General features: G+C 42.7%; 2 protein-coding genes across 2 annotated transcripts in view; one reads left to right on the top strand and one right to left on the bottom strand.

The window, feature by feature from the left end:
• Nucleotides 1-8,415: 8,415 nt before the first annotated feature.
• On the top strand, nt 8,416-14,956 carry C1QL3 (complement C1q like 3; the record flags this gene model as incomplete). Its single annotated transcript, XM_079772743.1, has 2 exons — nt 8,416-9,003; nt 14,777-14,956. 2 exons carry the CDS (start codon nt 8,416-8,418, stop codon nt 14,954-14,956), a joined length of 768 nt encoding a protein of 255 aa, XP_079628869.1.
• Nucleotides 14,957-17,096: 2,140 nt separating this feature from the next.
• PTER (phosphotriesterase related) overlaps nt 17,097-23,757 on the bottom strand; it is a 62,528-nt gene continuing 55,867 nt past the window's right edge. Inside the window, exon 5 of the mRNA XM_079777001.1 lies at nt 17,097-18,771. Coding sequence (XP_079633127.1) covers nt 18,561-18,771 — 211 coding nt within the window. The 3' untranslated portion in view covers nt 17,097-18,560. The remainder of the gene's footprint in view (nt 18,772-23,757) is intronic.

A 23,757-nucleotide genomic window follows, 5' to 3' on the forward strand; every position in this document is an offset into this window, starting at 1 on the left:
AACAAACCCTGATCTAAGTGGGACCAAGTTTACTTTTTCCACTTCCCCGAGCCAAAAATAGAATAATTAATTAACTTATAAATTGTTACAACTATGTTCAATGGGAAACATTAACGTATACAAATTACTTATACTGAACATTACAACTACCTACACCTGGTTAATTGTTTCCCCCACCACCGCCACCCTATTACAAATCTAAACTATCCCCACAACTTATTTTTAGAATTATGGCTTCAAAATCTATCTAATTTTACATAGTTAAAGACTATTCCTGAGAGATTGCATGTATTATGGAGAAGCTGATATGCCTGTTCACATTTGAAGGTGAGTTGCGCTGGGGTTACACTCACATAGGAGTGGGGCTGAGTGCACTTCCATTTGATGTTTGTTCACGGCTACTCCAGGTAAATTATTCCTAGAGCCAGATTCTGAAATATCGGCTGCTCTTGCCAGGGTCTGGCTCTGTTGGTGGCTTTCTGTAACATCTCCTCTTAGACACATGATGATTTAAATATTTAATACAAAACAAATCAGACAAAACATTAAGACTACCACAGTCCTTATCACTGCCTACCCAGCAGATCAGTCTGTTGCACAGCTTCTCAGCTGTGTTCCCATCATATATTTCTGCTTGAAAGTTCCCAATAGTCTAATGGTGGCTGCCTTTAGTTTTTAGGATTCCCCGATCTACCTTGTATTACTGAGTTATCATGACCACACCATAGTCCATCCAGTAGTCTGCAGGGAATACATTCCCAGACCCCCAGTGGATGTCTGAAACCACAGATAGTAGCAAACCCTATATATACTATGTTTTTTCCTATACATACACACCTATGATAATGTTTATATATTAAGCACAGTAAGAGATTAACCATAATAACTCATAACAAAACAATAATTATAACAATATCCTATATAATAAAGAGGTAATATGCAAATTAACCCTCATGCTGTTACGCCGTCACAAGATGGCGGCGTGCACAGCGGGGGCGGGGTTGGCTGGTCCGTGCGCCTGCTGCTGCAGTTCCCGCAGCCCCGCGGTGGGGGGGAGGGTCGGAGGCCCAGCGGCTGCTCCACGCGTCTGCTGCCGGGGTTCCCGCAGCTGCACCAGGGTGCAGGGCCCGGCGGCTTCCCCGGAGTTCCCTCAGCCCTGCCGGGGGGTGGGTCCCAGCTGCTGCTCTGAGCAGCTTCCCCCGGGGTGACCAGGCTGGCAGGAGAGGGCAGTTGGGGGCCATCAGGCTGGCAGGGGAGGGCAGTTGGGGGTGATCAGGCTGGCAGGGTAGGGCAGTTGGGGGTGATCAGGATGGCAGGGGAGCAGTTAGGCATCAATCAGGCCAGCAGGGGAGCAGTTAGGGGGTGACAAGGCTGACAGGCAGAAGTGGTTAGGGGCAATCAGGCAGGCAGGCAGGTGAGCAGTTAGGAGCCAGCAGTCCCGGATTGTGAGAGGGATGTCCGACTGCTGTACAATAAGATATTTTGAGAGCGAGAGAGAGACCACATTTCCATAACTTTTATTACAGTTCTAGAGGCCCAGGTGTACAAAATTCGTGCACGGGGGCGGGGGGCGGGTCTCAGCCCGGCTTGCGCCCTCTTGCAGTCTGGGACCCCTCAGGGGATGTCTGCCTGCTGGCTTAGGCCCATAGGGATCGGGCCTAAACTGGCAGTCAGACATCCACCAAGGGGTCCCCGATTGGAGATGGTGCAGGCTGGGCTGAGGGGCACCCCCCAGTGCATGAATTTTGTGCACTGGGCCTCTAGTTTATATAATAAAAGCCTAAGCAACCATTGTGGTGGAACAACCAGAACGACCGGTTACTATGATGCTCACTGACCACCAGGGGGCAGACGCTCAATGCAGGAGCTGCCCCTTGGTGGTCAGTGCGCTCCCACAGCGGGAGGGCCACTCAGCCAGAAGCCGGGCTCATAGCTGGTGAGAGCAGTGGTGGTGGTGGGAGCCTTTCCCAACTCTGCAACAGTGCTAAGGAGCCACGAGCCGAGCAGTAAGGAGCAGCGAGCAGGTGAGCGGTAAGGAGTGAGGGGTCCCGGACTATGAGAGGGATGTCCGACTGCCATCTTAGGCCTGATCCCCACTGGGAGCAGGCCTAAGCCAGCAGGCAGACATCCCCTGAGGGGTCCCAGACTGCGAGAGGGCGCAAGCCGGGCTGAGACCCACCCCCCGCCCCCGTGCACGAATTTCGTACACCTGGGCCTCTAGAACTGTAATAAAAGTTATGGGAATGTGGTCTCTCTCTCGCTCTCAAAATATCTTATTGTACTGTTCTCATCGTTCTTCTCCTTGTGATGATGTGAGACAATGCAATGCCTAGATGATGAGATGAAGTGAGGCGAATGATGTAGGCATTGTGACGTAGTAGTGTTAGGCTACTTTCAGAGTTACTTGAACACCAGCACTGGGATACCAGGACAGTCAATCTGATAACTGAGACAAACGCTGCTGAGTGATTAATGAGCGGGGCGTGTGTACAGCGTGGATATTCTGGACAAAGGGATGATTCATGTCCTGGTGGGTCAGAGCAGGTTGGTGTGAGATGCCATGGTGCTACCCAGAATGGTGTGCGATTTAAAACTTAATGTGTTCATTCTGGAATTTCCTCTATAATATTTTCAGGTAAGTGCAACTGCAGAAAGGGAAACCTTGGGTGAAGGGGGACTACTGTAGCTTGGAGGACTTGCAGGGTCAAAGGACCAAACATTCAAGCAAATATCTAATATCATATCCATACCAGTAAGAATTTGAGACCAAGTTAAATCCACATATTGTAACCGAGTCTTATGTAATGTACTAATTACCATCTCCATCTGGCTAATTTGATAATTTTCTGACAACAGACCAGCCATGTTAGCCTTCTAACTCACTGTCTTCTATGGTGAGGGCTGTGTTGAAAATTCCCTGTGGAGTGTGGTTGTGACTTAGGTCTCCTTCAGAGCCCTTGCTCTTCTGGCTGACTATGCCAAGAGTCCTCTCTGGTGTGTTTGCTTTGTTGAAAGTCATCATCCACAGGAGTGTTTCTGAATGACCACTTCAGTGATTTTTAAATGCACTTGGAACTTGTTGACTTGGGGAACTTTCCTGAAGACAGAAAGCAAGTTCTAATGCTTCCTACTAGGTTGTAAATCTGAAAATTGCAGCAAATTGAAACAACCTTGCTTTGAAAATGTGTATTACTATTTTAGAGGATGGCAAAGTGGTCCTTGTTTTTAGTTTTGTCTGCCTTTGTTTTATATTATCGGCAGCTCTCCTGAAGAACTTTGGTTTTCTTTCCAGTTTTGTCTAAGTCTATAATACTTCTTATCCATTTGATGACCTTTGTATTAAGTCTGACCCTTTAGCTTTAGCTTCCATTAATAAGCCTTGTTTCTACCATCCAAATTATGAACATACACTCTACACGGTACTCCTACAATACGCTAAGATGAACATTGACATTTCTTAGGCTCTCATTATACATTGAATGTCATTGTAATGATATGCCCTAACTCAGCTGCCACAACAACCCTATGATTTAGGTTTTAGTGTTATTCCCATTGTATGGAAAAGGAAATCAAGTGTCAGTGAAATTAAGTAACTTTCGTAGCTACTAAAGGAGGAAAGGAGGATTCAAATTAAGACCCATCGGGTTTCAAAGCTTCATGTGATGATTCCATATGCCAGACAGACTGACCCTTTCTGGCTGGAAATCTACAATTCTTCAGTCAAAGAGAGTGTTTGTTCTGAAATACAATTTGGAGACCCAGAAATTAAAGAGAAAGAGCTAATCCAGTCCCATTTTTTATATTTTTTGTCTGTTTCTCTAGATCAGTGGTCGGCAAACTGTGGCTCGCGAGCCACATGCAGCTCTTTGGCCCCTTGAGTGTGGCTCTTCCACAAAATACCACGTGCGGGTGCGCACGTACAGTGCGATCGAAACTTCGTGGCCCATGCGCAGAAGTCGGTTTTCCGCTCTCAAAAGAAATTTCAATCGTTGTGCTGTTGATATTTGGCTCTGTTGACATTTGGCTCTGTTGACGAGTTTGCCGACCACTGCTCTAGATCGCCCTTGAACTTGTTAATGTTTTTCCTATTATAAGAAATGCTATTTCTGTTTAAGTGCTCCTGGGTTTGGAAATAATTCTCATGACTAAATATTTGTTTGCCTGGGAAGAGCCAGTGTAGAGCTATGCTGCCAGTGGGTGCTCAGTGAAGATTAATGGATGGCCGTGCACGTCTGTGTGGGAGTCGGCTGCTTAGAATCTGCTCAGTTCTCCGAAAGAGACAGAAATGGTGTAGGAAGATGAAATCACAGGATCGTCACCCAACCCAGATCCTGGGTTTTTGTACTGGACTTTATCATTTAAGGGTCCCAAAGGCCCAGGGAATGTGGGGCCTGGTGTTTTCTTGATAAATGATTGGGAAGTGCAGTGAAGAAAAATTAGATACTAAGGTCTACTTCCAAAATTAATACTATCAAATATGAGAGAGAGCTTGGTTCCCTGCTGAGGACTGAAGAAAATCAAATATTTTTTTAAATTGACACATTTTCTATTATTATATACATGCAAAGATGATGAGTAATATGCCATATCAGATGGTTTATCCAAACTGTCAGAATCAGGGCTAACGTGTGAGTAACTTTCCAGAGAACCTTCTGAGAAATTCAAGCGGTAGAAAGTGGCATTAACCCAGCCATACTACTCAGTCATCCCTGAAAATCTTGGGGTGGGGGAACAAGTTACTTCCAAAGTACATGGTGGGACATTTCCAAAGAAAAAGAAGGAGACCAATAATTTAAACCTCACTAAAAAAACAGTATGTCCATGCACTGCCTGGGTTTGTGCATTCAACTGAAAGACTGGGTCAGCCGTGTGACCTGGGGAATGAAGTCTTCACTGAGTGATGACTACTGAGCACCTTTCCAAACCTCGGCAGAACTGTGAGATGTTAGAGCCCTCACTTGCAAAATCAAGCTTTGCTTTGGCATCAGAGAAAATGGAAAGAGGAAAGGCTCAGTTACTGGCACTGGTGCCATAGGTCTTGGGCTGGGTTGGGATGTGCCCATACCACGGTGTACAGGAAGTGCACAGACTGCCTTGGAAATACTGCAGGTTTGGTTCCAAGACCACAGTAAAGTGGATATCATAATAAAGTGAGTCACACAAATTCTTGATTTCCCAGTGCATACAAAAGTTATGTTTACACCATGCTGTAGTCCATTAAGTGTGCATTAATCTAAAAAAAAAAACCAATATACATACCTTAATTAAAAATACTGTATTGCTAAAGCATGCTAACCATTATCTGAGCCTTCACTGAGTCATAATCTTTTCCCTGGTGGTTGCCGCAAACCTTCATTGTGTACAAAACACAGTATCTGTGAAGCTCAATAAAACGAGGTGTGCCATACTGGCACTGGATGGCCTGACTCTGCTCTGAGCTCTGTCTCAGTCTCGCCATTTGCAGAGGGAGCAGGTGGAGACTGGCTTGCGAGGGTCCCTTCCAACTGTACTATTTTATGTTATCTTAGGGCGGGGGAGAAAGTTACTTTCCAAAGTGCATGGTTTCTCTATGAGATGAGCATTCTTCAAAGAGGAAACTCCATGTGTCTTGAGATTTTTTTGATGAGAATTTATTTATACAATCCTACCTTTAGAAAACTCTCGATTTTACCCCCCAACTGAACCCTCTTTAGCAATAAAGAGGTCTCATGAAGTTTGATAATTTGGTGGTATCAGAGAACAGTTCATGTCATTAACTCACTGCTCCCCGCTGCTGACACCATACTTTTTACCACCTTGTCCAGCCACCATTAGACTTTTGAGAAGCAACCCAGAAGATGTGTTAGGAAAATAGGTATTGTGTCCAGGACAGAACTTAACTGTGTCTGCTGCTTGAACATCTGAAAATAAGGTAGCTCACGTGAATTGAAATATTCTGAAATACATGTATAATTATACCCAAGATATAGACACACATTCATAAATAATAAAAGGTTGGAGAAGTGGGAAGGAGTATTTCCCGGCAGCAGGAGTGTCTCATCAGCCAGGCTGAGGTGCTGTGGAGACCTGGGCCTGGCTTAGCCCCACTGCCCGACACTCACAGTTGTTTCTCCCAGGAAAGACCTTCAGGAACCACTGACATTTCTTTTAAAAGAATCAATGAATCTTTGTTTCCTTCTGCCTGCTCATTTGACCTTATTTAGATTGAAAGCAGGAAAGAAAGAATGAAACCAGTCGGGTGGGGTCAGGGTAGCAGAAGAACCAGGGAAGGAGGTGTCCACGCTGTGGAGCCCACAGACAAGATCGTCACCCAGGGTGTTAGTGTTTTGTTTGGTTGCTGTAGTCTTATTTGTTCCTGCTCCTCATTTCACATTCCTGCCCTGATGTAATAAATCTCCATCTTCCCGGCCATCATCCCCATATTGACAAGCAAATGTCATCCGCGTTTGATTGACATCCATTGCTCCTGAATGCAAAAGTATGATTTACGAATCAATTCTACTTGTTTATTTCAAGCCGTTGCTGTGTGTCTTATGTATGTGTTGATGGGATAACTTGCCTAATATCTACGCCTGGGCTTTCCATTAATATTATAAATCCAGGCTGTTCCTTCTCCTGCTCTCTCACGGTATAGGGCTCTTCCTTCCCATATTTTTTTCTGTTTTCCTCATCTCCCATGTACAGGCAGGAAATGTGCTATGGAGTGTATAGGGCTTTTTCCATATCTTTGGAAAAAAATCTTGCCCGGTACGTTGGTAAATGCTACTGAGACTTTTGAAGTCATTTTGACCAGTGATCGTTTCTCATGCATGTGACACCTTCAGGCCCAATGGCTGTATCTCCTGAAAGACTGCTGGGATTGGAAGTAGAGCATATATGTATACACTCAGCATTTGCAACACTTTTAAAAAGAACCGATCCCTCCCCGTTTGAGTGGTGGGCACGATCATTTAAAATAATTGAGAAATGTCCTTTGGCTTTTCAACACACCTTACTGTTCTCTGAGTAACATCTTATATTCCATTTCAGAAGGCTGGTGAGGGAAACCATAAGGTTAAACACACACACACACACACACACACACACACACACACACACACACACACATCTACCATCTGGACAATTCTAAAAGGCCCTCCTTGTGTGAAAAGTGGCATTTTTTAAAAAACACCTGAAGCTCTGACTGTGGGTGAGCCTTTAGAGAAATATTGTCAACCAAGCCGCCCTCCTTTCAACCGTCTCCCCCATCTTCCCATTGGGGCTGCTGGCGCAGTGACACAGGGGGCTGAGGTGTGGCCCTTGAGTTCTGAAGGCTGTTACAGGTCTGTCTCCCTCCCCCACCGACGTCCAGTGAGAGCGCTGCCATCCTCTGGGTTCAGCAAGGGAATATTCAGGATCTCACTGTTCAATCTTGTGCGGGGTGGGGGGGGGGGGGGGGGGGAGGCCGAAAAAAAAAATCCCCACATTGTCAGAGTAATGCCAAACTCTGCCTGAGTGGGATGAGCAGAGCAGATGCTGCAGTGAGATGCCAAAGCGGCTCCCCTTCCTCTGCGCCTTGGGTGCCTATAAATTGCTCCGGCGCGCGTTTTCAGCCTCCTCTTCTGCTGGCAGGTGGTACCCAGGCAGAAGTCTACGTGCAGCCTCTCTCTCTCTCCCTCGGCTCCCGGCCGCGAGGCACTCGCTGCTGCTGCTCCTTAGCTTCTTTCTCTCCAGCTCCTGCGCTCCAGCCCCAGCCTCGCTGAGCGACCACGCCTGCCCCTCGGAGCACCCGGGAGCGGCTGGCCCGGCTCGCGCGCCCCGCGCGGGTCTTTGAGGGTGCGCATCTATTAGAGTAGTGGTGGTTGCAAAGGAGGAAGAAAAAAAAAAAAAAAAGCAGGGGAAGAGCGAGCGTGAGAAGAGAAGAGGCAGAAAAAGGCAACTTCGGAGGGAAAGTTGGTGCGAACTGGCGCAGTCTGCAAAAACGGAAAAGTCGATCGCAGGCAGTGGCATAAAAGTGTGAGCGGCCCGGCGGGCGCAGGAGGCGGCGGCCGGCTCTGCCCTCCCAGGGGCGGGTGGCCGCTCCGAGCGTCGGCAGCCACAGGTGCGAAGGGGCTGGAAGGAAAGAGACGGGAGGGCGCACGGCGCACCCCTCCCCCAGCCTCCACCCCCCAGCTCGGGACTTCAGCTCAAGTCACTAGGCGTCCGAGCTCCCTCCCCGGCCGCAGCCTCGCGGGGGGAGCGGGAGCAGCCTGGGAGCGGCCCGCGCCCGCCCGCCCAGGGGAGTTGGGGTTCGCAGGGGGTTGTTTTCGGCTCTGAAGAGGTCCCCGCCCAACCATCAAAATTTTGTCCAAAAGCAGACAAGAGGATCGCCCCGCGCTGAGCCGGCTGGTGGGCAGCAGGAGGCGCCTGATCGCCGCCGGGGCGCTGGGGGTGGTGATGGTGCTGCTGCTGGTCATCCTCATCCCGGTGCTGGTGAGCTCCGCCGGCACGTCGGCGCACTACGAGATGCTGGGCACCTGCCGCATGGTCTGCGACCCCTACGGGGGCACCAAGGCGCCCAGCACGGCCGCCACGCCCGACCGCGGCCTCATGCAGTCCCTGCCCACCTTCATCCAGGGCCCCAAAGGCGAGGCCGGCCGGCCCGGGAAGGCGGGCCCGCGGGGGCCCCCCGGCGAGCCCGGGCCACCGGGCCCCGTGGGCCCGCCCGGCGAGAAGGGCGAGCCGGGCCGCCAGGGCCTGCCGGGCCCGCCCGGGGCGCCCGGCCTGAGCGCGGCCGGGGCCATCAGCGCGGCCACCTACAGCACGGTGCCCAAGATCGCCTTCTACGCCGGCCTCAAGCGGCAGCACGAAGGCTACGAGGTGCTCAAGTTCGACGACGTGGTCACCAACCTCGGCAACCACTACGACCCCACCACGGGCAAGTTCACCTGCTCCATCCCGGGCATCTACTTCTTCACCTACCACGTCCTGATGCGCGGCGGGGACGGCACCAGCATGTGGGCCGATCTCTGCAAAAACAACCAGGTGAGTGCGGGCGGGCGGGCGGCGGGGCGCGCGGGAAGGCGCGCGGGAAGGCGCGGGCGCGCGGGAAGGCGCGCGGGAGGAGACCCCGGCAATGGGGGGGAAGCCGCGGAGAAAGGGCGCTGCGGCTCGGGGCTCCCGGGAGCCCAGGGGAGGAGTGCGCTGCTCCGCTCTGGGGACGCGGGGGTTCGGCGTCGGAAGCCAAAGGGGACTGACTCCCAGCGGCCCCGAGAGGGCGGTTTAGTCTGGGACCCGCACTCTGTGCCTTCACCCAGCGCCAACCAGCGCGACCCTCGAGGGGCGGTTAGCCGGGAGCGGGGGGTCCGGAGCGGCAGTAAGCGACCCCCGGCTGCGGGGTCCTTGCTCACACGCTTTGGCGGGAACGGGAGGACTGGGGGAGTCCAGAACGGGCGTGTCAGGGCGATAAACCCGCACCCGGGGAGCAAGACACAGGGCCCGAGGGAGAAAGAAGGGTCTCGCAAGGAGCGAGTTGGAAGCGAGACCCTGAGACCTGCAGCGTCCCAGACCGGGAAACACAAGTAGTCAAATCCAAGACAAATCCACTTTAGTTTCCAGCCAGGGAGAAGAAGGGGGAGAGGTAAATGAGTGCTGATAACAGAAGAAAAAGTTGAGACTCAATGGTTTGACACCGTAAAATAGGATCCCAAACACACAGCCCAAACTCCACTTCCTGAAGTGGGTCCTAGGACGCACAGACGGGTGGAAAAGGGCAGGAGCGGAGCCCAGCCAGAGACTGTGGGCCTTGGCCAGCAAGCCCCGGGGCACCTGCGTGAAGGTCTTTCCAACCCCAGCCTTCCCGCTCACGGGGGCAGTGGCCTTGACCTCGACTGTGAAATAGCCCCCAATTAGCCCCGGGCCAGGAGGACTTGCTCTCCTGAGCTGGTTGGCTGGGGTTGGGCCACATGCTTGCAGTTTTATAATAGGGCAACTTTTCCGTTTGCTTGAGAAATTCGCAGTCACTGCAAAACCGAAATGTGTCTTATCTCTTAGTCAGAAGAGGAAAATAATATTTGTAACTGCCTGAAAGTGGAATCAGACCCTCTGCACATGTTTGAATCAGTGGCCACGGGGGTGAGGCCTTGCAGCCTGCAGTCTGGACAGAGTTCATGGGCTGTAACTATGTTTACTGGGTGGCACACTGCGTGACCCCTGCCCCTGCCATGGCCAACTTTGATCTAACAAGGTCTGTGGGGCTTGGCTACTTGCCCCTTGAATTCAGACCCTTTAAACTATAACCCAGGCTTCTATCAAGCAGCGTTGAAGCTGGAGTACTTCCAAAAAACCAAGTCATTGTCAGAATTGTTTCAAAAACAAAAGACAAATATCCTAACTGTATAAGAGATAAAAAGGACCAAAAAAAAAAAAAAAATCCCATCCCTCCCCCTTCCTTCCACCCCTCACTTCTAAAGGAATTTAGAAGAAAATAGCTTGAAGGACCCTCAGGATTCAGGACTCTGTAGAACAACAAAAAAAAGAAGTAATGGCCACCAGGAGGCACTGACAGGGTTGTTTATTATAGTGATTATGCATGAAAATAATATTAAGATAAATAAAAATTATTTCCAGAGCCATGGGACAGGTCTAGGTAAATGGCTAAAAAGGGCATGACTCACTGTACCAAGAGAGACCTATTGTGTCACCCTTACAAAAGGGTGCACAAACAGCCCTCCGCAGGCGGGCATGATGCACCCATTTACAAATTGGCTGTCTTCAGACTCAAAGGTTAAGTCTGGGAAATACTACCATGCAAAAGAGATTGTTTTTAGGTATTCATTAAAATGGAATAAGATTCAAGTTTAATCAGCCAATGTATAAAAGTGTTCACATCTTTAAATATCTGGAAATTGCAATTGCATGAAAAACTAGGGAACAATATATTTAAATTACTTTACATGTAGCTATCTAGACTGCTGAGCCCAGGAATGTCACACTGATTCCAAGAAAACCATTCCACATATGTATGCTATGTGCATTTCGTTTTTAAATTATTTCATTGTTCAGAATGTAGAATGCCCCTTTGTATCACCCTAGCGGGTACATTCTTTGAGGGTCAGGAAAAAAGAACAAGGCAAGACGGCTGACCTTAAAGGTATAATGCTTTCAATTGACATTATTAAGTTGCTACTCTGCAAAGGTGTGCAACAAGTAATTCAGAAAATAAATATCATAGCAAACAATATATTTTTGAAGTCAGTATGGGCTATTTTGGAAAATGGTTGTTACAATGTTAGTGTTAAGGAATTTTATCTCTAGAATAGAACTCGTTTGCAAAGTCTAGTCTGCACACAGTTGTAGATGAAAAATCTTATCACATCTTTATCAATATTGAATAAATAGTTTGTCCTTGTTTTCAATTATGCTCTTGTCTAATCACTTCTTAGAATGGCAGTCCCCCATTCTAAGCTGAGCTGACCTAATTTGTTTTCATAAAACAGAAACTCAGAGATCCATGTCAGTGTAATGTTCTGTGGATTAAGTGGATTAGAGAAACACAAAAATTGAACTAAAAATTCAGTTCACTCTAGGCTAGGAGAATGCCTCTGGGCCGTCACCATATGAGAAACATTTTATTTATGCTTTGTGTTAATGCACGATCACAGATGGAAACATCAAAGGCCAGTAAATTAACCGGATGCGCCACTTAACCTTTTGTTGATGATTCCACAGAAGTACAATGAAAATGAAATTATGAGAACATCAGTAGCAATTAATTAAATTAGCAAATGTTACCATAAATATTGTCTCTAATGATAAACCCTCACTAATATGATAATGCTAAAGCTACACAACCTATTACATTCTTACAAACATGCCACTAAAAGCACCATGGTTCTCATATTTGCAATGAAACCATCAGCCTAAACTTAATCTTGCCATTTGTTGAGAGCCCATGACAGTGCATATTAAAGGTAAAAATTGGACTCAAATAGCTTTACATAGACAGGAAATATTTTAATGTTTCAATGCTTTTAGCAGAAAACCTGAATAAAAATATTTCTATTTGAATACAATCACTATAATGCTACTATAATAAGCCACTATAATGAAAACTTAAACAGACTCAAAATTAGAATTATAAAATAATTAAAGACCAATTTCTACTCTAAGAATTTATTTGTTATGGCACCAGTGAATAAGAGGTATATTGGGAACAGTGAATAGTGTGTGGGTTGATATTCATTTATTAGTGAGATTAAGAAATGTCAGATTAATTACCTTTTTAGGGGCCACAAAACATGCACTAAAGATCAAGCAGAATCTAAATATTTAGCTTACAGTATGAAAAGATATTAGAGTACATTTAGATAGAAATGGGTCTATTAAGCTAAGGGAAAGGATGCATCAGATTCCTGGAGAAAATGCTAAAATCAGTGCAGATTTAGGAACCTGAAAATAGGCTCCAAGGTGGATGCATTACCTTCCTCAATAGTTTGATGGCTTAAATGAAGAACTGTTGGAAGTCACTGAGCTCGAGACTAGAGCTCGAGATTTCAAGTGCCATTATACCTTGAGAGTACAAGCAGGTGAGCAGGAATACCAAAGCCACGGAAGTGCACGGGCGTGTGGCAGTTACCTAACTGGGAAGGTCTTACAGTGCAGTATAGGTTAAAATCTCAGAGAATCACTTTCATTAAAAAGCTAGCACACTGGCTTTTTTTTTTTTTTTCCCACAAAGGAAGTGAAAACGATAAGGGTAACTTCCAGTCTGTGGGGTCACACTAATATATTTACAGGTTTTTGTGGCTACCCCTACTGAATAAAAATGGTAATAATGACATGGGTTTGTGGTTGTACCCTGCAGAATAATAATGTATAATACAAACTGCATTATATAGATTTTTTAAGATTATTGACTCTGAGTAAGTGATTTTAATGAGTCCTGGTTCCCAAATGCCTTCATATAGAAAACAGTGGTAAAGCACAATACCCATGGAACATGTAGTAAATGCCTAAAGCAGTAAATAAATTGTGTTTGGTTATTAATAATAGCTGAGAAGTATATTAGGGATTGATAATTCATATATTCCTAATATGGCTAATTACTATTTTCTATTTAATTTTTCTCATCCATTAAAAATCCACACATAAAAAAGATCAGGTCATAATCATGCTATCCTCCTTGTAGATTTTTTTCCCCTGGGAATTAATGACTAGATAAAATTAATAAATCAAAGCACTCAATTCCTACAAACTTATTATTAATTCCTAGGAAATATTATTACATTAAGTTGTATTATTATTTAATGGTCAAAACAGATCACCTCACTAAATTGGTGTATACATTCCTGTCAGTGCTTGTGAGCATAATTGAGTGGTATATTGCCATTATATTAGTGTCAACACAGTGTTAAGGAATTCTAAGTCCTGTAAGCCCTTTCTCCTTTTGCTATATGAGAGCCAGGAAGAAAATTTAAAATACTACTCAAATTACTTTATAAGTTCAGCAGTGTCAAAGAGCCTTCTTCTTTTTTTAACATTTCAGCATTAATGTGAGAACATACCCCATGAAAATTTAATTTGAAAATCTATCATTTACATTTTGAAAGAAATGCATGGAAATTCTTGACTTATGTCTCACTTTCTTCATTTTGTCAAGTGATAAATTCTGGCATATTGTACCCCAAGTCATGCATTATTACATAGTGCAGTTTTACAAACCACTAAATCACTTGCTGTGTTATTCCGGAAAATATCATTATACTGGAATAGAAACAAGCCACAGAGTAGATGTTTTATTAAAATAAATAAAATACAAGTCTGCCTATTGAGAAAAAATTTTCAAGGCAGAATCAAAATCTAGCTAAATGGACATGAAGCCTAATGTGAGTTGAGGATGTGACAGAACGTCCATGTTACTTGATATGATAGGCAATTTGTTTGCAGATGTCTATCACCTCACTGAGATCACAGGCTCAACATGAGTGGATTTGTTTATAAGCAAGCAAAGCATACATTTAGATTCACCGAAATGAGACCATTCAAAAATCCTAGCAATTTGAGAGACTTCAAATCATGGACATTTAGTCCCTTCTATAATTTTAGATATGTTGAAATGAAATAATTTGTTTAATTTCACACATCACAATTAAGCGATAAAAAGGCACAAAAAGAAGAAAAAAAAAAAGCCTGAAAAGTTGAGTGAGATAGCCAAAGATGTTTAAAAGAGTTAAGCTTCTGGTAAAAGGGTCTTTACCTGCATTAAAATTTGAAAGCCCCAAATCAAATGGTTTCTTCCTGTTTCCTTCCTATGCAGTGGAGTTTGAGTGGTAGTATTTCTCAGGCTCTTTACCTCATGTTCCAGTAATTGTGAGGACTAGAGCTGAAGTTTGGATTGAACTCATGTGCTCATCAACAGCTGGTTAGAACATTGCTATTTGGGTAAATTGAAATGCTAGAAATTACTGTTATTTCCACTTCAAGAAGTGACTGGGCCTAGAGATATAAGAATTAGAAAAAGTAGTGATTTAGAAAGAGAATAAGTTGGTATGCACTTTTGACAGCCCATAGTAAGGAAAGACTGCCGGAATCACCATCACAAAAGCACCCTTTCCTCCTTCCCAATCTTCCTTTCCAATAACACAGTTGAAAGGATTGCAAAGATACCCGCATAAAGCTCCAAGGCTACGGTGGGCATTTCTGTGTCAGTTCTCTGACTGCTGTGGCAGCATGTCAGCGTCTGTTGCTCTGTGAACGGCCTAAAAGAAAACTCGAAGATTCTCTTGGACGGATTCTAATTCTTATCTGTTCCACGTAGGTGCGGGCCAGTGCAATTGCCCAGGATGCTGATCAGAATTACGACTATGCCAGCAACAGCGTGGTGCTTCACCTGGAGCCAGGAGACGAAGTCTACATCAAACTAGATGGCGGGAAAGCCCATGGAGGAAACAACAACAAATACAGCACATTTTCTGGATTTATCATTTACGCTGACTGATAATGCAGGAATTCAGCTCATTGATCTGAGTTTGGATGCTGGATTCGTATGGCTAACACCAGTGAATCAAGGATCCCAGGGGAGTGCCAGTTGTGGGGCACCTCAGTTGTGTATATGTGGGGAATTCAAATGCTACCTGACTCACATCTGCATTCTCAGAAACATTATGTAAAAAAATATTAAAAGCAAGATAAGCAGATGTGTGATCCACTACCGCCAAAGCAAATACTCCTTGTTATTAGTGTCCATGTGAATGAAGTCCTATATAGATCACAAGTTTTTATAGAAAAATCTAAGACACTGAATTATTTCTTCAATATATATGATACTTTGGTGTACTGTGATCCTGCTGCTCTTATCCATGTCAGCTTTGGTTCTTGTGAGTGTACCTGCTTATTATGATACTTGGATTCCATTCATAGCATAGGAAGGAATGATTTTGCCCTGCAGGAGGAGGTCTAATCAAAATAATGCTGCTTGTCCCCAAAGAAATTGTTTGCCTTGTACTCTTGTGAACTTTAGAGCTAGACCTGGGAATGATTCAACTTCAAGCCTTAACCTGGAATTTTCTGGATCTGACGGAATTCCCAAGCCTATGGTTATTTTCCCATTTTCTTTTTCTTACGCATTTTCTTTTTTCTCTTTAATGGTGATAGTCTTTCAAAGTAGAGATTGAAATTGTATCATAGGATTACCCTGTAAGTGTGAAAATGTGTAATATGTATGGTATTTAGGAAATCCCCCATGTGCCCATTTTGTCACTAGAATGTGTTTAGATTTACTTGGAAAGTCAGAGAAATTTATTCTTTGATGTTAAGTCAGACTGAGGCTTTTGCCTTCTTTGGAACAAAAGATTATTCATAACCCAATGCACAAAGGTTTAATTTGAGCTACTGCATGCATCACCAAGGGATCGCTAAGTAAGGCTTTCAAATAGTAACTGACTAAAGTTGTGGCCTGAGGTTATTTCAAAATGAACAATTTCACATATAATGAGTATGACAACTAAGTGTATATATTTTATAGAAATACCTGTTACATATGTGTGTGTGTTTATACACATATATATAAGCTATATATATATGTATATATACATATGTGTGTGTGTGTGTGTGTGTGTGTGTGTGTATGTGTGGCTTTAGACCATAGGCACAGTGACTGCTATAGCCCCAAAATTTTAATTGAAAAAAATATATGTGTATGCGTGCACACACACAAACACATACATTATTTGAATTATTTTGGATTGAAATATAGTTTGGATGACAAAAATATATGGAATAGCAAAATAATTGAAATGGCTTCTCTTTTAAGAGTTATCTAGAAAATTAAACTGTATTAGTTTAAAATGCCCTCTCACATGTCTATAAATTAAGCCTGTGACTTCTCTGTTACCCTCTGCCAATCAATACATCTTACTGCATTCTGTGGCCGACCGTTAACATTAGGACTACTGAAACAGTGTGGCTCTCCTTTGTAATGTTTGTGAATTATACGCATTCAAATTACCAATTTTTCTTTTTTTCTCAGGTGGATTGAAGCTGACAGTAAAGTAGATTTTGTGAGTAGTGGAAATCCCTTCTCTCTGTTTAAAATACACTACTGAAAGCCATCTCTTTAAAACTAAGAAAAAAATTAAAAATGCATGCTGATAGATCTGAACTATCAGACAACTTCCACGATTACAATGAAAAATCTGTTCCCCTCTCAGCTGCCTTTTGAAGACTCTTTGACAAGTAGATTTCAAAAACAGATATTTAAAAATCTGCTTGTTTTACCGGTGAAGGATATTTGCATTTTCTTTTCACTTAAAGGAATTAGTTCGTTCTCCTGGCTCTTTCCTCTTGGGTACTTTCGGTTCTAACACACAGAAAGCTTGATCATCTTTGATCTGAAGAAATATCTTTTATTTAGCAAACCTCACCTTTCCAAAAGAGCTATGCATCTGAAGGTACTGTTTGCTTGGTTTAAATGCCTTAGCCTGAATAGCTGTCATGATTATATGATTAAAAACACTTAGCCCATTCACTAAGAATAATGATTAGTCCCATTTGACCTTCTTAATATATAAGATAACTCAGAAAGGAGTTGCAATGAATTTTATTTCTATTTAGCAACATATACTTAGCAAAGAATTGGCAACAGGGTTTGTAGAATTTTTATTTTATTTTTAGGTAACAGCACACCGAGAATTCAACCAAAAGATTAACTTATAAAAAGCAGTGCACATCAACTAAGAGTTTTAACTGAGTTTTTTAAAGGCTATATTTACACAAACCATCAGGGCTGGATACCTTTTATTTTTATTTTATTTATTTATGTATATATGTATTTATTGATTGATTTATCTTGAGAGTACATATTAAAGCTGAAATAAAGGAAACAAAGGAAGGGCTTCGGGTGGAAAAAGCAACAGGAGAACCTGGGTAGGGCTGCTTTAGCCCACTAGAAAGTCAGAAAAAAGGGAGACTTGGAGACAGGTTCAGGGGGTGAGCTGGGGACGGGTTGCCGCTGTTCACTGCTCCCCTGGTTGCAAGTCTCATGGGGACCTTCAAAGTTTTAAAAAATAGTACGTGCCTGAGAGAAGGTCATGGGCATGCTCCAAGGAGGGTGCCGAGGCTGATACCTTTTAGAGAGTTGGCTGTAGAGTCATATTGTCATTTCTAATATACCTGACCTTTTCTTCAGAAAAATAAGCATTATTTTCTTTAGTTAGGCCCAAGGAAAAACAAAGAAAAGGTAAAGAAAATAAAGGGACTATATATATATATATATATGGCAAACATTTCTCTTTTTTTGCATTATACATGATTAATTGATTAAATTGTGGCCTTTGTTATTATAAATGTAATGATTCATTAAAGTATATTATGTAATATATTCTGACTTTTATGATTGAATTTTTATAATTCAGTATTATGTTATGTGTTCATGCCTCCTTATACAAATTTTTCAAAGCACAACAAAAATTTATAGCAAAAATGGATGCCAGAAAAGCATAGGCAACACAATTGATTTATGATAAGTATATATAGATAGGTAGACAGCATATAATTATCCTTCCACAATATTTTTACCATTGTAAAATGGTAATTGTTTTACAGTATCTATTGAAAAAAATCTCAAAATTTCACTTCTCTTGCTGAAAAAGCTATTTTAAAGTGCCACATTACTCATTAAGCATTAATTAAAGAACAGCAGGATAATTAGAAGGATCATCAATATTACAAGAAACATTGGATTGCTCCAGAAGGGGGTAATTTAACTCAAAACACTTTAAATTCTCAAGTAGGGCAGCTGATAGATTAAGAAAACAAAACAAGGCTTCACTAAAGGGATTTAGACTCTAACTCATGGTTTAGAAGCAGGTGCTTCTGTGATTATTTGTTAAGGCAAAGTACTAGGGCTCCATGAGGCTCAAGGACTCCCTAAAGGTGCAGATGTAATGGCCAGTTTCTGAGAAGGTAACATGCTTCTAATTCTCACAAAAAGGAAATGACCCATCATTAGTTCTATGTAGCTCTGATTAATATCTCAGAGTCGGTTTGAAATCACTGAATGTTCTCTGTAAGCTTTATATTCGAGGTGTGAATTTATAAACATCTTATTGGAAAGTTAGCCATTGCCGAGGGTTCTCTATTAATATCTTATCAAGTGCATTCTCGGTGATACCTCTAAGCAACATTTTAGGAACAATGTTGGTGAGTATATGAGAATAGCCGTGGCCTCCATATTTCATCAGCCGATGCTTTGTGTGTATGTCATGTGCCATCAGAATTCGGTCTTCATAGCCCTCATCCACCAGAAGACGCACCCTGTGAAAAATGGTAGCTCATTACATCATTTGTCTCACATTTACAATTTTCAGCATGCTTTAAACTTTTACTTAAAAACCTACTGTGCTTATAGAGATCCCACCTTCCACTGTGGCATCTGTACTGGGAGACCTGCGTGATGATGATAAAGATACTGCTGCATTTTGGTAGGAACACAATCCTTATTCCATGAACACAGAAATTTCCAGCCTTTGATATTTAGGACAATGTCTGGCAATACTGCATTAAAGATAGCTTCTAACAGGAGGTGCGAGTTTGAATGAATGGCCACTTTAGCATTTCACTAAATAACTTTGCTCTGCATCTGTGGCTGGTTCTCCACTCTAAAAATGCCTCTCTCAGTGGGCCTGTTTTTCAGATCTCAGTCTCTTTTCTTTTTTTTCTAGCAAATAACATCAATGACCATTTGTGATTAAATAAGGAAACAAAAGGAATCTTCATACAAGTAACACATTCCGAGAGTAAAATCAGCTGGTTTGGAAGTGAAGATCATATATGATGGCTAGACAGTCCTTTTTTTTTAAAAAAAAATATTTTTATTGATTTAAGAGAGGCAGGGAGAGGTAGTGAGCAAAATGACAGAGACTCATTGATTGGCTGCCTCCTGCACACCCCCTACTGGGGATAGAGCCTGAAACCCAGGCATGTGCCCTGACTTGGAATCAAACCATGACCTCCTGGTTCATAGGTCCATGCTCAACCACTGAGCCATGACGGCCATGCTATTCAGTCCTTTTTTAAAGGTCAGCAATGGTACGTCTATATTTGGAGCATTTGTCCCTTTGAAGTCTATGAGAATTTTGACTTAAGTCTTGGAGTACTAGGTTAAATTGACCAATAAAAATTTACTCTTCCTTCCTTCTATTTCAACAAAATTGCTACAAATAATGAGCCATTCCTTTAAATTTATAGTCAATTGACTAAAGAAGGGCTTCCTGGCTATTGTCTAAACATCTCATGCTGTAATCCATAGCATGAGTCACCTCCTGACAGCCACCATCTGTACGTGTCTGGACTCTGGGCAGTGTCTGTCGTGACTTGCATGGGTCCCTGATGACAGATGTAACTTGGAGACAGTGTCTCTTCTCTGGCGTTTGCTATACAGTATCGTCAGTCTCTAGATTCCCAAGTGGATCTAGGTATTCTTTTTATTTCAAAAGCACTTCTTGGCATTCCAGTGCACGGGTCATATTTAACAACTACTACAGGAAGCAAAACGTGGGGCACTACACAAAAACTCAAGCACAAAACCCTGCCCTCTGAAAACATACATTTAAAAATAAATTACAATGGAAAATTAGGTCTTGTGTTTGCAGGTCACAGGGATACAAGTGCCAGAAAAGAGGAGCCAACTTGGATATTTTGTCTAGGACTCTGTATTCACATAACATGTACCCCATGTCATCACGTGTACCCCAAGTGTATCCTAAAGTACACAGAATGCTAATTGTGCCACCACAGTTCTTTGCCTCTTTAAGATTTGTGTAATGTCCAAAAGTTCTGAAGTTACTTCTGGAAAAACTCCCTTTAAGGGAAGTATCTAAAGGAGTTATCAATCATTTATGAAAAAGAAAGATTTGACAGAAACAATATGTAATCCTGAAACTTAGTGTGACAATCCTCCATCCACAACTGAAAAGGAGTATCACACTATAGGAAATTTTAGGGTATGCTTTCCCCAACTTTTCATCTGTCTCTTTGAGGAAAAAAAGTAGCATCTCATTACTACAGAGGCATATCATATGGATAAGCAAAATTCTGTAAGAGGCCTTGTGTCATACTCTTGTGTCAACAACACAAACTTAATGAATTGTGTAGTAGTAAGGAAAGAACACAATGGATAAGATACTCATTTGAAAATGGGAACCCTTAGAACTCATTAAGTCAAGAATCTGGTGACTAGTTATCTCATGAGGGAGATAATGTTATGGCTCTAGAAACATAATTATATCCCATCAAGAACACTGCCTGGTCATTCCTAAAATGAGATCATCTCTCACGCTGTGCCACTGTATGGAAGAACAGTAGTTCTAGCGATGCCGCTAGGAGGAATGAACCACTACAGATGAGAAGACAAAAAAAAAACCAAAAAAAAAAAAAAACCCACAGTAATTATAGAAATACAAATGAGTTAGTGTTTTGAAAACAAATATTAGAGAGAGACTACAAAGTGTGAAAAGGCAGAGATATAATAAGATTTGAGAAATGGAGCAGAAGATTGAAAACAGGTGTTAGACACAGAATTTCTGGTGCTGAAAACCAGAGGTAGGCAAAAGCATACTTCTCTGTTCTTGCATTTCAGCGCTTTACAACTACCAGAGCTCATAAAATATTGCCAATGAATGATGAAAAACAAGTGCCCAAGAGGTGGGGGATGAGGATACTTGGGCACACACAGTCCAACAGTTCATTTAGTCATTACTTGGGGCTCTACTTGAGTCAGTGACTGAATGCATGGTTTTAACTTAAGAGAGATTAACTATACATACATACATATATACATAGGGATACATAAACACAATACACACATAGATAATTTTTGATATATTTTATACATTGAGAAAGTTTACATTTGACACAATAAAAGTTGACAAAATTAAGTCCTTGTTTTTATTTAATAGCTTGAAAGGATATTAAATATGCTAAGAAGGCATAGTGGGGGAGCTGTTGGTCATCCTTCCCCACATCTCCTTCATAGATCCCCCTCTGCAGCTCTCCTGTCTTATTCCAGAAGGTCTAGGAGCCTCAAGGAAGACGTAGGGGTGCAAAAGATATACCTCGCTGCCAAAAAGGAAGCAGGTCCTAGGAGCTAACTTCCTATTTCCCAGATGATTTGTAAAATGTGTGTTGAGGGTATTCATCAGGAAATCATGGTTTTGAAATCATGAAAGATGATAAAGACCTACCATGCCACCCCATTTTAAATGTCAGAGGATATTCACCTGAGTATGGCATAATCTAGTAGGGCATAGGGAAACCTGTTTGCCAGTATTGAATAATGTTCCTGGGCCAGTAAATTAAAAACATTAAAACAATATAAACAAAAATGAAACAATAAAATCTGTTTATCAAAGAACTAGCTTGAGTATTAAAAAAAGACAAAAAGACCTAGCTTTACTGTTCAGGAGAATCCAAGCAGTTCACTTCTGCAGAGCTGAGCCTCTATGTAACTAGTATAACCTTGATCAACTAGCTCTCTCTAGTGATGCTAAACTTGAAGCATATTTTACTCTGAATGAGGTCATCAAGGAAGAGTGCTGATACATGGGGACAGCAGAAAGGTGTATAGATAGAAAGGTTGACTGCCCAGGGGAAAGAAGCTAAGCCTGTCCCAATTGTTCTTTGAACCTCACAGTTTCTGGACATCACATCTCTACTCCAGTTTTGCTTACTTCCATTCTAACCAGTTTTCTACACTTGGAACCATATTCTGGTCCTTGTCATCATGGAGAACTACTTCCTCTCTGAAATCTGAATCTTCAGTTTCCCACTCTGACCACCAGTTACATCTTTCTAGTTTTTCACTCACCCTTTTCTACTAAATGTATTCACCCACTTCATTAAAGCTCCTGGTTATTTGCCCCTCCTATATATCTACCGTTTCTCTCTTTCCTTCAAGTTGGACCTTATGACCCTCTTCTCAACCCCTCCCTGTTCCCATTTTTTAGATAGAATCCCAACTCTCAATCTTTCTAACTGTTCACTTTTTTTGGTTCGTTTTGCTTCTACTCATAAAGCTTCTTTGGTTCCACTACCAAACTACAAAACATTTTTTTTTTTTGGAAAATAATCACCAAATCATGTGTGCATTGGTGCCAATATACGGTCATGCAGTCATAATTACTAGTCTCACCTGGGTCTCACACACATCTTGTCCCTAGCCATATCCCTCTCACCCCCAGCCTACATCTTCTTTTCCAAGGTTCTGCCCAGAATCCACTCCTTCTTTCTCAGGAGATGACTGTCATGGGCACACTAGAGACCATATGGGGCCATATGTTCTCAGTTTCCTGTTCCTCCCGCCAAGATTTATTTGTATTCACCTCATTACTTGCATCCCCTCATTTCAGTGGAGAAAGTATATCTCATTTTAACCAACTTTTTATTTGCCTCTCAGATCCCATCTATTTGTCTCCTTAGGAGCCTTTCTCTGTATCTCTTCTCTCTCCAGATTTTTAAAAGAACATGAATTGACAGTTCCATATTCTGCTCCAGACACTCAGCTAAAAATGTTGTATACTTTATTTCATATACATTCTATAACAACCCTGTAGAATAGGCACTACTTACTTCCCTGGATTCATTCTCTCTCTCTGTCTCTCTGCTCTCACTCTCAGCTACATCAACATTGTTCAACTCCTAACAAAACCTTTCCTTGATCTGTCTTGTCTTCAAGCTTTAGCCCTACACATCTGCTTCCCTTTAGTACCAAGCTTCTTGAAAGAGTAACCCCTACATTCTCTCTCTTCCTCACCTCCTGCTTATTCCTCAAGCCTTTTCTAACAAGACTGCACTTATTATTTGTGAAATGAGAACCTCCCGACTGAAATCCAGTGGATACGTTTTAGTCTTTATCTCACTTGGTATCTGCCACCTATTACACGTGCTCAAGCCCTTCTGCTTTCAGCATTCCTCTCCACCAACTTCCGTAATAACATATTTTCCTGATATTCTCATCACTTTGGAAACTTCTCAACTGTCCTTGAGTGTCTGTTCCTGAGTCCATCCCTTAAATGTGTGTGTTCCCCAGGGCTCTGTCCTCATTCTCTTCTCTGAGTGATCTTATTCATCCCCACACTTCCAACTATTGCATACAATCCAATGAGTCTATATTTATGTCTCAGTTCAAATTTCTAGCCTGAGCTTTACACTTTTATCTAAGGGCCCCTCTGCATAGCAACACTTAGATATTCCCAAACAAAAGTCATCCTTTTCAATCTCAAATCTAGCAGAAACCGGTTTGGC

The sequence above is a fragment of the Cnephaeus nilssonii genome (genome assembly GCF_951640355.1).
Source record: "Cnephaeus nilssonii genome assembly, chromosome: 1".
Classification (NCBI taxonomy): domain Eukaryota; kingdom Metazoa; phylum Chordata; class Mammalia; order Chiroptera; family Vespertilionidae; genus Cnephaeus; species Cnephaeus nilssonii.